A 15,209-nucleotide genomic window follows, 5' to 3' on the forward strand; every position below is an offset into this window, starting at 1 on the left:
AACATGCATGTTTTAGGATAACATGGTGACTGCTTTATGGATGAAAATTTCCCCCAGCTGGGTCATCCATTCTAGGAGAAAGCTCACAAAGAAACTTAATCAATTTCAATCCAAAATTCCAAGAACAGCTCTCCTTTCCTTGTTTAAGACATTTCTCTTTCACCAATATTATCTTTTTCAGAGCTCATCAGGCCTCGAATTTTTCGTTGGGAACAGTAGGAGTGAATTTGGGGAAGACCAGTGGGTCTCATCTTTGCAGCCTTGCCTGGAAGGTCTGCCACTCTTCCACCTTGAGCAGTGAGCTTTCCTCAGTCTCTCACCCTTCATCTCTTCCAGAACCTCCTTATCAAACATGCTCCCCACTGCTTCCTTATCTTTTCTCAAGTTATTGTATCCCTCCCTAGCCTTGACCGCCATAGAAGAACACTCAGTATTGTTTACTTCTTTTTTTTAACTGTAAAATAAATTGATAAATAAAGCCTCCCCTCAGGAAAGAGAAGAGACAGTCTGAGTTGGCCGAGACAGGAGACAACGGGATCTACAGGGCAGGCTTGGCTTTGTGAAAGAAATTTCACGCTTCACCTCCTGGCTTCACACCACTCACTCTCCCCTCCCCCAGGGATTTTGTTCTGGCTTTGGTTTACATTTGTGTTCCTTTTCAAAGATTTAGCAGAAATTATTATTCCCACTACCTTCTCTGGTTCCTGACCATATTCTGCCCCCTACAGGAGATATCTTTCACAAAAATGGTATATTTAAGCCACTGCAGTATTACACCTAACACATCAAAATCACAGATTTTCCAAGATGATATCAGCACTACTTGAAAGTGTCTTCCAATATGCGTTTTGTCAGTTACCTATTCCTTTCACTTGTCCAAGTTCACAGCACTGTTATTGAGAGTGCTGACATTACCACAAGGAGGCGTCACCAAAGAAAACTTACCAGTGCTAGCCTTAAAATTGGCCTAAAACAAATCACCCTCTTTTGTGATTTGGGGGACCCATTTTCACTTAACATGAAGTCCATTGGAAATATGTGTAGAACTGGGGAGAGGGACATGGAGGAAAGGGTGCCAGAGATGGAAATAGCAAGTGGTGATGAGAATGGATGCCCCCAATGCAACAGGCCCCTTGTAAGATGTAGCGTCTCCTTCTCTTGGGATGCTCAGGGGAGCCTGGACTCCATCTGCCAAAAACATTTCAACGGAGCCTATACTGATGTTGATGCGCCTCAGTGGCCTCTAAGGTCCTTTGCTGGTCTGACTCCTGGACCACGTGACTCACCAGAAAACAAAGAGGAGAAACTGTACTTGGCCCCTCCCCGTGCCCCATGTCCATGTGACTTCAGCTACTAATGAAAAGGGGGAACAGGGCTCAGGTCTTCCATAGCATTGATGACACTGTTCCACAAAGCTCAAAAATAATGTCAGCCTTCTCATCCCTGCCTCTCCTCCGTTCCTTCTCTTACTTCTGTAACTCTGTTATCAGCACCAGAGAAATGTGAAGTCTAAGGAGGGAATTATGTAACAACTGAGAAGTAAATGACTCTGCGCTTACCTTTTCTTTCTTCTATTTCTCTTAATTCTGCTACCAGATATGATGGCTACTACTTCTCACAAAATCTCTACTTCATACCAAAGCAAGAGGGTCTAGCACTGCATGAATTTATTATAATTACTTTAAAAATTACATGGAGATTTATATATCTATATGTTGCATGCTAACATACAATTAAAACTGGAAATTTTGGGGGCTTTTTCAGCAAACGTACTTGTTCTCTCCCCTTTCATCATTGAGAGAGATATATAAATATGTTTAAATAAATACACGTTTTTAAAGCTACCCGGTGTCCCCTTACCTCTGATGGCTTCGTGGTGCATTTTCCTTTTCCAGAACACTCTAAGTCATTCGCGTGGCCCTCCCCCGGCACACAGGTGCTGGCCTTCACCACCAGGGTTAAGCGCAAAGCCACGATGGATTTAGTAACAGAATCATTCACAAAACCTAAAAGACAATGGGATGATAGGAAATGTAAAATAAAGACTTACCAACATTCTTTCTACAAGACTATGAATTTAGTTTATGCAGCATTCAAGTCTAACAAACAAAGCAAAATGCAGTAAGTAAAGCAAAGGAATAAAGCACACGGCTAGTGGCCATTCAGACCTCGGGCCTTTAAGATAAGCCACTTTTCACAAGCATCATGAGAAACACCTAAGGCCAATGAAAAGGAGCGTCAGACACTTCAGTCATCACATGGATCCTTCTGCTTTGTTCCTGCCCCTGCCCTCTGGGGGCCACTCTGTCTCTCAATTCCATCCCTGCTCTCGTATCTTAGAATTCACTCTGCTTTTGATCCTGTCTTCTCCCAAGGAGCCACTTGCCTGCCTCTCCCAACTATTCCACCTCTTGGCTATTTTTTTTTGTTTTTTTTGGTGAGGAAGATTAGCCCTGAGCCAACATCTGTGCCTATCCTCCTCTATTTTGTATATGGGACGCCGCCACAGCATGGCTTGATGAGTGTTGTGCAGGTCCACACCCTGGCAGCGAACCCAAGGCCGCTGAAGCAGAGCTCACAAACCCAACCACTACGCCACCGGGCTGGCCCCCCTCTTGGCTATTTTTGATAGTCACAAGCATGAACTCTCCCCCAAGGCTGCACCCTGCTATCAGCCTGCCTGAGCAGCTCTCAGTGCCCTCACGGGGGGCATGCAATATGGGTACACATTCTATGTTGGGCTTATCAATACATATCCTACTTCAATCTGACTACATAGTATCAATTAAGTTATGCAGTTTTAACGATCTAATAAAACAGGACAAACTCCAGTTGAATATTGATTGCAATATCATTGATATGTTGAATTTATCACTGAACGATCTTTATGTCTAGTGCAGCTATTTGTACATAGTAAGTGGGAACAAATATAGCCTCCAGTTGGAATGAACAAATAATACTGTGAGTATTTTGCATCAATGATATCATAATTTCACTAAGAGACTGTCTCTTTTTCTAATAAGAATATTCATTTATTTATGCATCATTTTTGATTTCATAATGAACAACTTATAATTAACACCTCCATCATCCAGGGGAAAGACTCCTCCATTACCCATAAAAGGTGCTTAAGACACGGTGGAGAAAATGATTCTAGACAGCCATGCCTCTCCGAGCCCCAATTTTCTCATGTGTTAAGTAAGGATAATAACTCCCAAATGGGGTGACCATAGAATTTATCATCAGAACTGGGACTCTTTTCAGATCAAAAGGGGGTGCTTTTTGTGACTGCAATTGGACAGAGGTGTAAAGTGCGATCGACTCAGGCAATGAGACAACATGGTCACCCTATCCCCGTTTCCTCAGGAGCACCCAGGAACAATGAATCTGCAAAGTGTCAAGTACTATATAATCAAGAGATGTTTTTAACAGGATGGATTCAAAACAGCAAGATAAGATTCCATTCAATTCACAAGCGTTAAGGTTGTGATAGGAAATTAGTGCAAGTCAGAGCGGAGTGGAGACACTCTTCAACTTCCAGTTTGGAATTAGGAGACAGGTGTCTCTTGGTGCCTTGGTAAAGACAGATACTGCAGGTCTCACATAGAGGCGTGTTTTACATCCACGGAGAACCAGGTGCTTTCTTCCTAAGATTTCCTATTAAAAATTTTCTCATATATTGGCTTTGGGACAGAAGGAAAAGGATAGTTAAGGCAAAAGCACTTCCTCTGTAGAACTTTCTACTTCTTCCACATTGGTCCTGCACTGTGTAGACACCTCACATCCCCCCTCAGACACCTTCACACGCCCTGCTCACCCCAACTCTGTAAACGGTTCCATGATCCTCTATTTGCCTTGAATACTCCTCCTTCTCCCAATCTTATAGCTCAGATCTCACCTTACTCATGAGCTTTTCCTCAATATCCTGGCCCCCTCCAAGCTCTGCCATGTCCATCTGTGCTTGAGTACATACTCGCAGGTACAAGTCCTTGATTATTTTATGGCTAGGATAATTTCTTGTCCTACCACCTGTACTGAAGCTTCCTTGATGGCAAGGGACAAGTCTTAGAGAAGTGGCAAGTAGGAAATCAGGATACAGGTACATATTTGGTCAGAGCAGCAAAGACCATCCCATAGGAGGAGTTTGCAGAATGCCTTGTCATCCAACATGTCCACTTGGAAGAACACCAATCATTTGAATGCAAAAGTCCCAGTTTATTAAAAAAAAATGTTTATCAACTTATGATTAGCCTTGATAGAGAAATGGAGCCTGGCACAAAGTTGGAATGTTACCAGAGTTCTTACTCTAAAAGATATTTTTACACATAAAATAATGGAGGTAAAATCAGATATCAGTAATTATAAAGGTATTTTTCATATCTTTACTTTGTTCTCTAGCGTCACATTAAATTATTTTTTAAATCTATATCATCTATCTATTTACTAAGTATTTAGGCCACAGAACACTCTATAATTCTGTAGAAGAGACTCCCCTCTAAAGATTATTTTAAAAAGTCTATTCAACTACTAAATTTACTTAGCCGGTAATAATTCAAATGAATGGGTAGTTAAAAACATACACGGTATAGTTTTCTAGATAACTTGCTTCCATGTTCTCAATGAACATTTACTGAGCTCACATCTACAAACCAGGCACCGTACTAGATGCTAAGGTCACCAAGCTGAGTCACCCTTGCTTTCTGCCTCTCCAAACTTTCAGTTGAGAGCAGTGGTCCTTAACTGGTTTTGAAACAAGAAGCTTCGTAATTTTGCAGGGGCTTTTTCCAAATACATATTGCCAGGCTCCAAAATAAGTCATTCAGAATCAATAGTCCGGGATGGGCCCCTGGCAGGCATGTTTTTGAAAAAGACTCTAAGTAATTCAGACATGGGCTTCCAGTTAATAACCCCTGGCCTGGTAGAAAAACTAAGCTAAGTCACATAGGTAATATTATTATTAAGGTAACAATCACTTTGAATTAGAGGCATGCATGTGAGCCTCTGAAAGCACATTTTATGCATCTAACTATTTTTGAAAGTCTAGGCGACTCTGTGATCTTTGGACAATATTTATATTCCCCAGTTGATCATAAGTCTCATAAGTTCTTGGAGACAACTCTGACAAAGGTTTCTATATTAGCCTTATATGCTTAATAAGAGTATTCTGAGTGAGTACTTTGGCCCTAAAATCTCTTCGTAACCTATTAAAGAAATTAATCTTTGCAACAGTGTGTCACACATTACTACGTAATTCCTAATTATGTCACCTAATCCCCCAAAGTGAGTCAACAGGATAAGCATGCTATTTTCAGCAATATACTGTTCACACGATGAAAACAGTGCCTGGTGGCTCCTTCCAGGTTAGACTGTAATTTCAGTAAGTTGTGTGCACCCCCTTTTGATCACGTCTAGGGAAAATGCTTGGAGTTCCTCATAATGAACAGCAATACTGTCCAATTTAACTTTCATCAACCAGCAGCCGGGTGAGGGTAAAGTAGCCCTCAGGAAATCCCAAACCCCAAGAGCAGGAGCTGTGCCCTTTACAAATGGGCAGCAGGAAGAACCTGAAATGAAATAGAATCCATTTTAAAAAAAGAAGTTCTTTGGGGCTTTAGAAGCGATCATTCAAGAGCTGTCAAAAAGCCAATGTGATTTCTCTGACACAGCACTCAAACTGATGGACACGTCTAACACACTTAGAAGAAACGCAGAGCAAATGGTCACTGCTTTTTCTCTTCCTTAATGGTATGGAATCAGTATACATAACATAATTCCTGATATGACCTAGATAGAAAGTCTTGTCCTCATATTCAGAATTCTAAGATCCGTAGGTCAAGTGATCAACTGGAGACAAAAACTGGCGAAGTACGAGTGAGGACAACACTCTGATTCTGTTTACAGAGCTGTTTTAGAATGAGCTTTTATCAACACCTGCATTTTCTACGGTCTTTTCAAACATTAAAGAACTGAGGCCACAGAGGAGGCTACAAAGTTGCTCCAACTAAAGTCTGCTTTGAATTAAAAACAAGAAAGGGAGATAGAAAGAGGAGATTTATACAAGAAAGGAGAGAAAGAAGGAAGGAGAGAAGAAGACTGAAAAAGAAAACCAAAGCATGAGATAGAAATTGCATGAGACGGAAGAAAAAGAAACACTAACAGAAAAACAAGTCAAGCAGAAATGGAGAAAAGGAAACGAAGGCTTTCCATCAAAAGTTTCAGGGGCTCTCACACCTTTTGTTCATGAAGGACAGTTTACCATCTTCTCATTTTCATGGCCTTATATTCTTCATGCCAACCACAACAAATGGAAAATTAGAGTTCTTTGACAATTTTCATGAGTAAACATTGTTTAAATCTTGGAATCTAAATTGTGTAGAGTCCAAGAATGTGATTCTAATTATGGGCTGAAATACTGAGTCATTCTAAATGGACAGATCATGCATTCCACGTAATAAACTGATGCTGTGGGATAGGGTGGGATGGAGAGCAGAATAGGGATGGAGGGAGAGTTGAGCTCACTCATTCAACATTCAGCAGATGTTTATTGAGCTCCAAGGAGGAGGCAGCCTTTAGGTTGAGCCCTAAAGACTGAGGATGAGCCACTGAAGAGAGCTGAGGAGGTCAGTGTGTTGGCTGGAGGAGGAGGTCAGTGTGTCAACAGCCAGCACCTTGATGAGGAGAGAGAGGCCGGAGGGGCCAGATCAGAGGGGGTCTCATGAACCATAGTAAAGATCTGGATTTCATGCCAAGCACAATGGGAATCCATTGAAGAGTTTTAAGCAGAAGAATAACACATGAGTTATGCTTTTTCAAAGATCACATTTTGGAGGAAGAACCAAGACTTTTGCCTAGATTGAACTGGGATACGAGAGAAAGGAAGAAATCATACACAGACAGTGTAAGTGACTTTGTGAGTGCTGGTGGTAGGCATGTGAATCAAGGTTTCCACTGTGAACATATTAAACTTGAGATGCCGATGAGACTCCCAAATGGAGCAGTCAAGTTGGTGGCCAGACATAGGACATGGGTAGTCAGAAATGTCAGAGCTGAAGATTTAAATTTGAGCCTCATCTGAATGTGGATGGTAAGACACCATTGGGACAGGGAAAGGGCACTTAGAAAGAGAATAGAGAGAGAGAGAGAACAGGGCCTGGATCCAAGATTTATAGGCCAATATTCACAATATACACTTAGTTTTGCATAGATATCAGACCAGAACAGAATCGTACTAGAAAAATTAACTAAAACAGAAATAGCTATATGATTTTTCCATAGTGGGACTGATAAGACAAGATAAGACTTCTGCAACATGAAGGACATAAAGAACTACAAGGCACAGACAATGGTCCATGACAAAGAAAAAGGTCTCAAGGACTCTACACAGTTCAACTCAACATTCAGATGCTGGGAAAAGAAGAGAAAAGCGAGGGCGGGAGGGAGGGAGGCAGGGAGGAGGGAAAAAGATACTCCTGCATTTGAGAGCCTACTTCTGCTTGCTATACAACTGGGTGATTTCCCGAATGAGTTTTAAAACTGTAATGAAGGAAAACTTCTCCAATTATTATCCAGGGATCTGTTAACACCCTCAAGTAACTAGTTACGATGACAAATAAAAGTTGGGTTTCCTTCTTCCTCCTCCCATTCCCGCTCCCCTACACCCCCCCTCCCCTAACTCTCCCACAAATACACACGCCCTGCCCTGCCCACAACCCCACACTGTGCTCATTAACACAGTAATAAAATGTTCTGCCATCGTTACAGTCCTTTTAAAACAGTGACTTCGCCAAACTCACCTCCCTTGGTACCAATGAGAAGTTGAGAGCAACCGAGAGGGGGTCCAGTCATTATCTTTGGAACGGAGTGGTCAAGCCTCAGTTAGAGCATACACGATGGCTGGCTCTAAGCCATTAATTGTTTATTTTACCATTTGTCTTCTTTAATATTAACACTAAAGAGTCTTAAATTGACTTTGTAGTTAATACCTCATTGGGATTAACAGCAAGTGAGATTTGCATTTCTCACTTCAGTGGTTTGGCCAAAGACCATTTTCTTTCCTGTTCAAGGGAAAGCATACGTGGAAAATAAAAATTGTGACCATAAATACTTGAGCAGTAGGTGTTGGAAACAGATGGCTGAGTTTGCCTATTAACTCTCAGCGAGTCATTTGGCACAAACCTGTTCACCTATAAAAACCATTCACAGTCCAGGAAGTCCCATGGCTGGCACCAGAGAGGCATGAAAGGTTTGACTATCGCAGATTCCAGCTCCAGCTGGAGACCCAGGGGTTCTGCATTAACTTCGGCATCAGGAAGGCAAACACCCCCAATTCCCACATCTCGTTCCACAGAAGCAGGGATGAGATGGCGTATCTGTGCTGACTCTTTAAGAAGGTGAGATGGAAGTCAGTGCAAAGCTTAATAAGCCTGTCAGGATCCCCGTGGATTTGTGACTCGGTACTCGTGGCTTGGGAAGCAGAACCTGAGAAATAAATCGTCTTTTTGATAATGTCAGGACAGAGGCAAAAAGGGAGCTTGAGGCAGGGAGCAAACTTGAATCTAGGCCAAGTCCAGGGCAGCATGATCCTAAAACAACTCTTACCAGTACACCTCCACTATCAGAACGCAGAGGAACTTCAATTGCACGTATGCAGAAGGCAGTCAGACTAGGAGAAGGGGGAAAATTGAATAAGCATTTTAAAAAGCTGTCACTATGCCCATGTACTAATACAATGATGTCTCACTCACTTGCAAACCTGTCTGGCCACACCGAGCATCCCAGGACCTCATTCAAGGTCTTTTTAGCTTTTCTAAACAAAGCTTTCTTTAGATTTCCATGTAAAGGCTGGGTTTTGTTGCGGCTTGCTTGCTTGCTTTTAAGTTTTGATGCTTAAAATAATAAATTGCGGGCCAGCCCGCATAGCAGTTAAGTTCACGCATGCCGCTTAGGTGGCCCGGGGTTCACAGGCTCAGATCCCAGGCGTGGACCTACACACCGCTTATCAAGCCATGCTGTGGTGGTGTCCCACATAAAGTAGAGGAAGATGGGCACAGATGTTAGCCCAGGGCCAATCTTCCTCAGCAAAAAAGAGGAGGCTTGGCAACAGATGTTAGCTCAGCGCTAATCTTCCTCAAAAAAAAAACAAAATAGTAAATTCCTTTTTGGAAAATTCACCCATACAGAATATCTTATTTTCTGTGGGTTCCTGAGTAAGGTATGGCCAAAAATGCTTTCTGAATTAGGAGACACAATGGCACATAAGAGCAATAGACTAAATACTTTTACCATTATCACTCATCTAAATCATTAGGTAGATCACACCTAGCCGAATGACTATGAAAAGCATATATTAGGAATTATCATTTGCTCTAAAAAGAAAAAGAAATTGCAAAGATAATGGGAAGATATTATAGAAAAAAATACAATCAACGTGCTATCACTTGAAGAGAGATTGATTTATTCTCAATAAATCTTACTGTCAGATACAGCGGCCCTTAACCGCCTCCCAACTTTATCAGCATCTCAGCAACACCCTCTGTCTATTCATCCCTCAGAGAAAACTGAAAATTCAATATGGAAACTCAGGCTAAAAAATTAACAAGAAAGTTTAGATTGAGAGTTCTTAGGTTGACATTCCACACTTTTCCAAAACGAAATACCTATTTCCACAGCAAAGGGTTAGTAGCCCAGAATGCTGTATTTTTGTTTAATTTTTTTTCCAAGAAGGTGTTCACCCTACCACACTCCTTTCTTTATTAATATTAGACTCATTATGTGTCCTAAGTAAGACCTGAGTATTTCAACATGAGAGTAACTGCTAGTTGCCCACTGGTATCCCTTCTCCCCATATTCCTTTAATAATAGAATCTGGAGTGTTTGCTGGGAACTGGGCCACCCAGCTGAAGAGCACGCCTCTCCTCAGTGACAGGGTGTGTGGCACTTCTGTGGTGTAAGTTTAAGAAGACTGAGCAAGTGCTCCCTTGCCCTTTCTCCTCTGCCACTGGCTGACATGCCAAAGTGATGGTGACAGCTGTGGCAGCCAGTTTGAATCCAGACATGGACTGTGTGCGCTGAGGGTGCAGAGCTGCCCTCTCAGTCCTGGACAGCTACCTCGAGGCTGTAATGTGAGAGAAATTAGCTTGGAACTTATTTAGGTCACTGTATTTGAGGTCTCTCTATTGCAACGGCTGAGATGTACCCTAACCAACACAGGCATGCAAAGGAATCATGTAAAACTCCTTCTTCTGTGCCACATCCCACCACCTCTGCCATTTGACTTAGAAGGAATCACCATTTAGCTACTACTTAGCGTCACAAACTCACAAAATACTAACTCCATCACTTCCCCCTCTCCTTCCTCTTCCTTAGTATTTACAAAGCAGGGCTGCCCATCGAAGTGGCTCACCTTATATCAGACAGGGGAGGAGTGGGAGGAAATTGGGACTCGAGCACCAGCTTAGGAAAAATATCTAATGTCATTCCTCTTGTTATATAGGGATATCCTAAATATACACATTAATAGGTAGGTATATTCTATAATTTGATTTCAACATTTTACGTATTCTGTATTATAGTGCATGTTTCACATTACAGAAGTGGTTAATTGTCCACAATATCCATTCATTATTTCCAAATGAACACCTCTTGATCAGTGGCTTGACAGTGAATACTAAAATGAGTAACCAGGCCCATGCTGACATGAGGGTAACGGGAGATTACACCAGGCTCTACCACAAGATGGTCTGAGTTCTCACCAGCTCTGTGACTTTGGGAGAGTTGTTTACACCTTCATGCCTTGGATTCCTTCTCTCTGAAACAGAGATAATAATACTATCTATTTCTTGGGGTTGCAGTTATCATTAAAAGTCTTAATATGGGCAAAGCTTTTAGTACAGTGAAGCATATGGTAAGGACTGTAAAAATCATCATCATCATCACCATCATAATCACCACCACCACCATCAGCCCGCCATCACCACACCATTGTCTCAGTCAGTTTGGGTTGCTATAATAGAATAGCACAGGCTGCATAGCTTAAACAATAAATACTTATTTTTTATAGTTCTGGAGGCTGCAAGTCTGAGATCAGGCTGCCAGCATGGTCAGGTTCTTGGTCAGGACCCTCTTCCTGGTTCACAGACAGTCGACTTTTCAATGTACCCTCATACGGCAAAGAGAAAGCTCCGGTCCCTTCGTCTCCTTATAAGGGCACTAATCTCATAATGGGGGCTCCACCCTCATGAACTAATCTAACCCTAATTACCTCCCAAAGGCTCCACCTCCAAATACCATTACATTGGGGGTTACAGTTTCAACATATACATTTGAGGGGGATACATTCAGTCCACAGTAACCATCATTACCATCAGCATCATCACCACCATCACCCCCATCATCATCATCCCTATCATCACCGCCACCATCATCACCCCCATCATCATCACTACCATCGTCACCACCATCACCATCATTACCCCCATCATTCACCACCACCAGCACCATCACCCCCATCATCATCACTTTTACCACCACCACCACCATCATCATCATCACCCCCAACACCACTATCATCATCATTATCATCACCCCCACCACCACCACCAACATCATCACCATCATCATCATCACTATCATCAACAGCAACATCAACAACCAACATCTACTTAAAATGGGGTCCTGAATGGAACTTAGGCCTATGTGGGTCTGAGGAAAAGGCTCTGGGAAAGTATGTCCCCCGGGAAAACAGCAGTGCCGGGATGCAAGCAAGGAGGTCACTTAGAAAGTCACCTAACTCAGCCCCTCTCGTGTCAAACCTTTCAAATGTAATTTTTTAAAAAATTATTGCAACTTTTAAAAATTATTGCTACAATGTAAAAGTAATGTCCAAATAAAAGTACTCCATATATTCATAGTAAAGAGACTTTTATTATCTGCCATTTTGAATAATTCATGTCTAGGTTCTACTTTAAAAGTTAGGCTCTAGACTTTAATTAAATATGTAAAAGAAAAAATGTGAAAAAGTGAAGAATGGCTATAATCCACAGGATTAAAAGACTTTTTTTTAAGGTATAACCAGCAATTAACACAAGAGACACTGGCCAATATAATGGGCATAATGGTATAAAAATATTCAAATTATAAAATCCTTTTTTGAAGCAAACTTTACAACTAGACCTGTCATATCTCTCCATGTGCCTATTTCTGGCATTAAGTAATCTCCATTTAGCAAAAAATTTCTCATTGCACATGAAAACCACATCCTAAGTGGACACATTTTTTAATGCCAGTTCCTGAATACTCATTGGTAGAACATGAAAATTAATTTGCACTTTCCTTTGAAATTTTGTTGGCTCACATAGAATTGAAATTCTTCATTTATTTAATCTTCTTTTCAATGTCGTTTTGATTGCCTTTTCATAATCAGTTAGAACTGTATCACTTCATCTTCCATTAGTCCAGTTTCAACTTATCAGATACTAGTAAATCAATTGCTAAATTACTGTAGAACTCATATACAATTGCCCAGCACACCCAGTCATTAATACCCAATGAATGCATCCTGATTAATAGCATTACTATGAATGCCAAAATAATTAATCACTTCTGTGTGTTGATGTGAGGGTAATGGGAGACTATAAATGCACAGCTAATAGGGCTGTGGATGACTTTATAAACATTAAGGAGTCAGGGAACGGGGCCTTCCTTCAGATGAGCTCACATGAAAAGCTGTTGATTGACGTGTTTCCCTCCTTGGCTGCTGCAAGCGTTGTGAACATGATCTTTCAATTGCCTTGGTTCTGTTACATCTCTTTGCTCTGCTTTGATTCAAAATCCCACATTTAAGTGGCCACCGACAAAACCGGTAACTTCAAGGTCATATGAAAGACGTTACCGGAATTTACAAGTGTTTGGTGAGATTCCTAATTTTGGATGCATTTGCTTCTTGATTTACGCATAAGAACTTTATTTTTCAGTGCAGGTATTTATTGCACTAAAAATAGAACGAGCCAATGTATTGCAACGAAGCCCCAACGACACGCCATGATTTGAGAGAAAAGAATTGGGAGATGTGGAGGGGTTGACTCAGATTCAGCCTGTTTGGTAGAGCTATTTCTAGCTCATATTAGCATTCTCATCACAAGAAGAGGCACTCCCTCAGCCGCAGTCCTCAAGATGCTCAGAGGCAGCCTTACCTATCTGTTCCACCTTCTGGAGCTCCAGAGAGATCTCCACCACCTAGCCCCTCTCCCATCAGGCTCACAAAGGCTTAGAACCAGAATTACCTACAGAGTTTATTTAATAAACTATTATTTTGGCTCCACTATGACCCAGTGAATCAGAACCGCTGGGGACATTGCCAAAGGCGCAGGCGGGTGTATCAACTCCCCCAGGCATCTGACTGTCAGGTATGGCAGCTGCTGTCTTAAGGATGACTTCTTTTCTGCCAAGTTACAATGCATATATTTCAGTAGGGACCTGCCACAGGATAAATGTCTTCATCAGCTCCTTCCCTTCAACGGCTCCTCACTGCCACTAGGATCTTAATGTGGCCTCCACAGCACAGCTGACCCAGCCTACCTCCCCACCACGTTTCCACTTCTGTCACTCTTGCTCTCTGAGCTCCAGCCTCGTGGCCCTGTTGCAGTTCCTCTGATATTATGCATTCTCTCTGACCACAGGGCCTTTGCACACGCAGTTCCAGCCTTCTGCCTGGATAGGTTTCCCCACTGCCTGCTTAATATCTCAGCCTAATCATCTTTCTTCAAGGAAGTGATCCCCACTGCCTCAAAGTAATGTCAGATTTTTATTACCAACTTGGTCACAGCACAGTGTGCTTATCACAGTTGCAATTTTCTATTTATTTGCAGAATTATTTCTTTATTACCCATTACTCCACTAAAACATAAGATTCACGAGGGCAAAGATTTTTGTTTGTTTTGTTTATTGCTCTATTGCCAGAGCCCAGCAGGCACCTAACTCAGTAGGTGCTCAACAAATATTTTGGGGAGGGAAGAAGGGAGAGAGGGGGAGAGGGAGGACAAGCGAGCTGAGTGTGGTACCTGCAAACATAGGATACAATAGGGACAAAGTAGCAAAGAGAAAAAAGGAACCGAGAAAAGAAAGCTGTTAGTGATAAGAACCAACTTCCCCCACCTCCTGCTCTAGCTAACAGCCTCGGTGGATGCAGTAATCAACAACAGCTGACCAGGCAGCAAAGTGGCTTCAACCTCAGCCAGGAGCTGCCCTGAACACAGAGCCCCAAACCAGTTTAGGAGGCCAGCCTTATTATAAACCATGCCCTGCTCCAGATCATGAAGAATACTGCCAATCCTGCTTCGGAGGCTTACCAAGAAAGAACGAATTACAGACTGTCCCCGTTCCCAATCAGCCATCTCTCAAAATTAAATTCTTTAATTCAGTGTGACCGTCAGCTCAGTGGGCTGAAAAGGGTTTCCTTTATCAGTCCAGAACAGATTTTATTTATGCTTCGGTCTTTACGAAAGTCCTGAGAATGCTATCTGATAATCGATTCTTTCTGTACTAGTCAATGCATCCAATTACAAATTCTCTCCGTCTCCCTTACAACATTTACTGTCCAGAATCCCAATCTAACTTTGTTTGAACAGACTGCCTTCACTATTGGAAAATCTAACAGGAAGCACAGTGTGAGAGGCAGAGGTCCAAAAACAAAACAAAACAAAATGAATCTTTGTTCATCAGAAACAAAGATAAAATGATCAAACACATCAGGTGGGTCCCGCTCTTTCCTAGCTTCCATTTCTTTTTTTGAGTGTGTGAGGAAGATCAGCCCTGAGCTAACATCCATGCTCATCCTCCTCTTTTTGCTGAGGAAGACCGGCTCTGAGCTAACATCTATTGCCAATCCTCCTCCTTTTTTGTCCCCTTTCCTCCCCAAAGCCCCAGTAGATAGTTGTATGTCATAGTTGCACATCCTTCTAGTTGCTGTATGTGGGACACGGCCTCAGCATGGCCGGAGAAGAGGTGCGTCGGTGCGCGCCCGGGATCCGAACCCGGGCCGCCAGCAGCGGAGCGTGCGCACTTAACAGCTAAGCCATGGGGCCGGCCCAAATCTTTTAAACCAGGTATGCGCGTATACATCTGTGCATCTCTGTATGTGTGAATCCATGCATGGATGTGCGTCTGTGTACATGTATATACACAAATGAGCATGTGTGTGTGCATGTCCACCT

At 42.2% G+C, this 15,209-nt stretch overlaps 1 protein-coding gene across 1 annotated transcript in view; it reads right to left on the bottom strand.

Annotated features, from left to right (window-relative positions):
* DNER (delta/notch like EGF repeat containing) overlaps positions 1-15,209 on the bottom strand; it is a 300,865-nt gene that overhangs the window by 138,109 nt on the left and 147,547 nt on the right. Inside the window, exon 5 of the mRNA XM_058533144.1 lies at positions 1,861-2,006. Within this exon, the coding sequence (XP_058389127.1) occupies positions 1,861-2,006 (146 nt within the window). The remainder of the gene's footprint in view (positions 1-1,860; positions 2,007-15,209) is intronic.

The sequence above is a fragment of the Diceros bicornis genome, chromosome 37, assembly GCF_020826845.1.
Source record: "Diceros bicornis minor isolate mBicDic1 chromosome 37, mDicBic1.mat.cur, whole genome shotgun sequence".
Classification (NCBI taxonomy): Eukaryota; Metazoa; Chordata; class Mammalia; order Perissodactyla; family Rhinocerotidae; genus Diceros; species Diceros bicornis.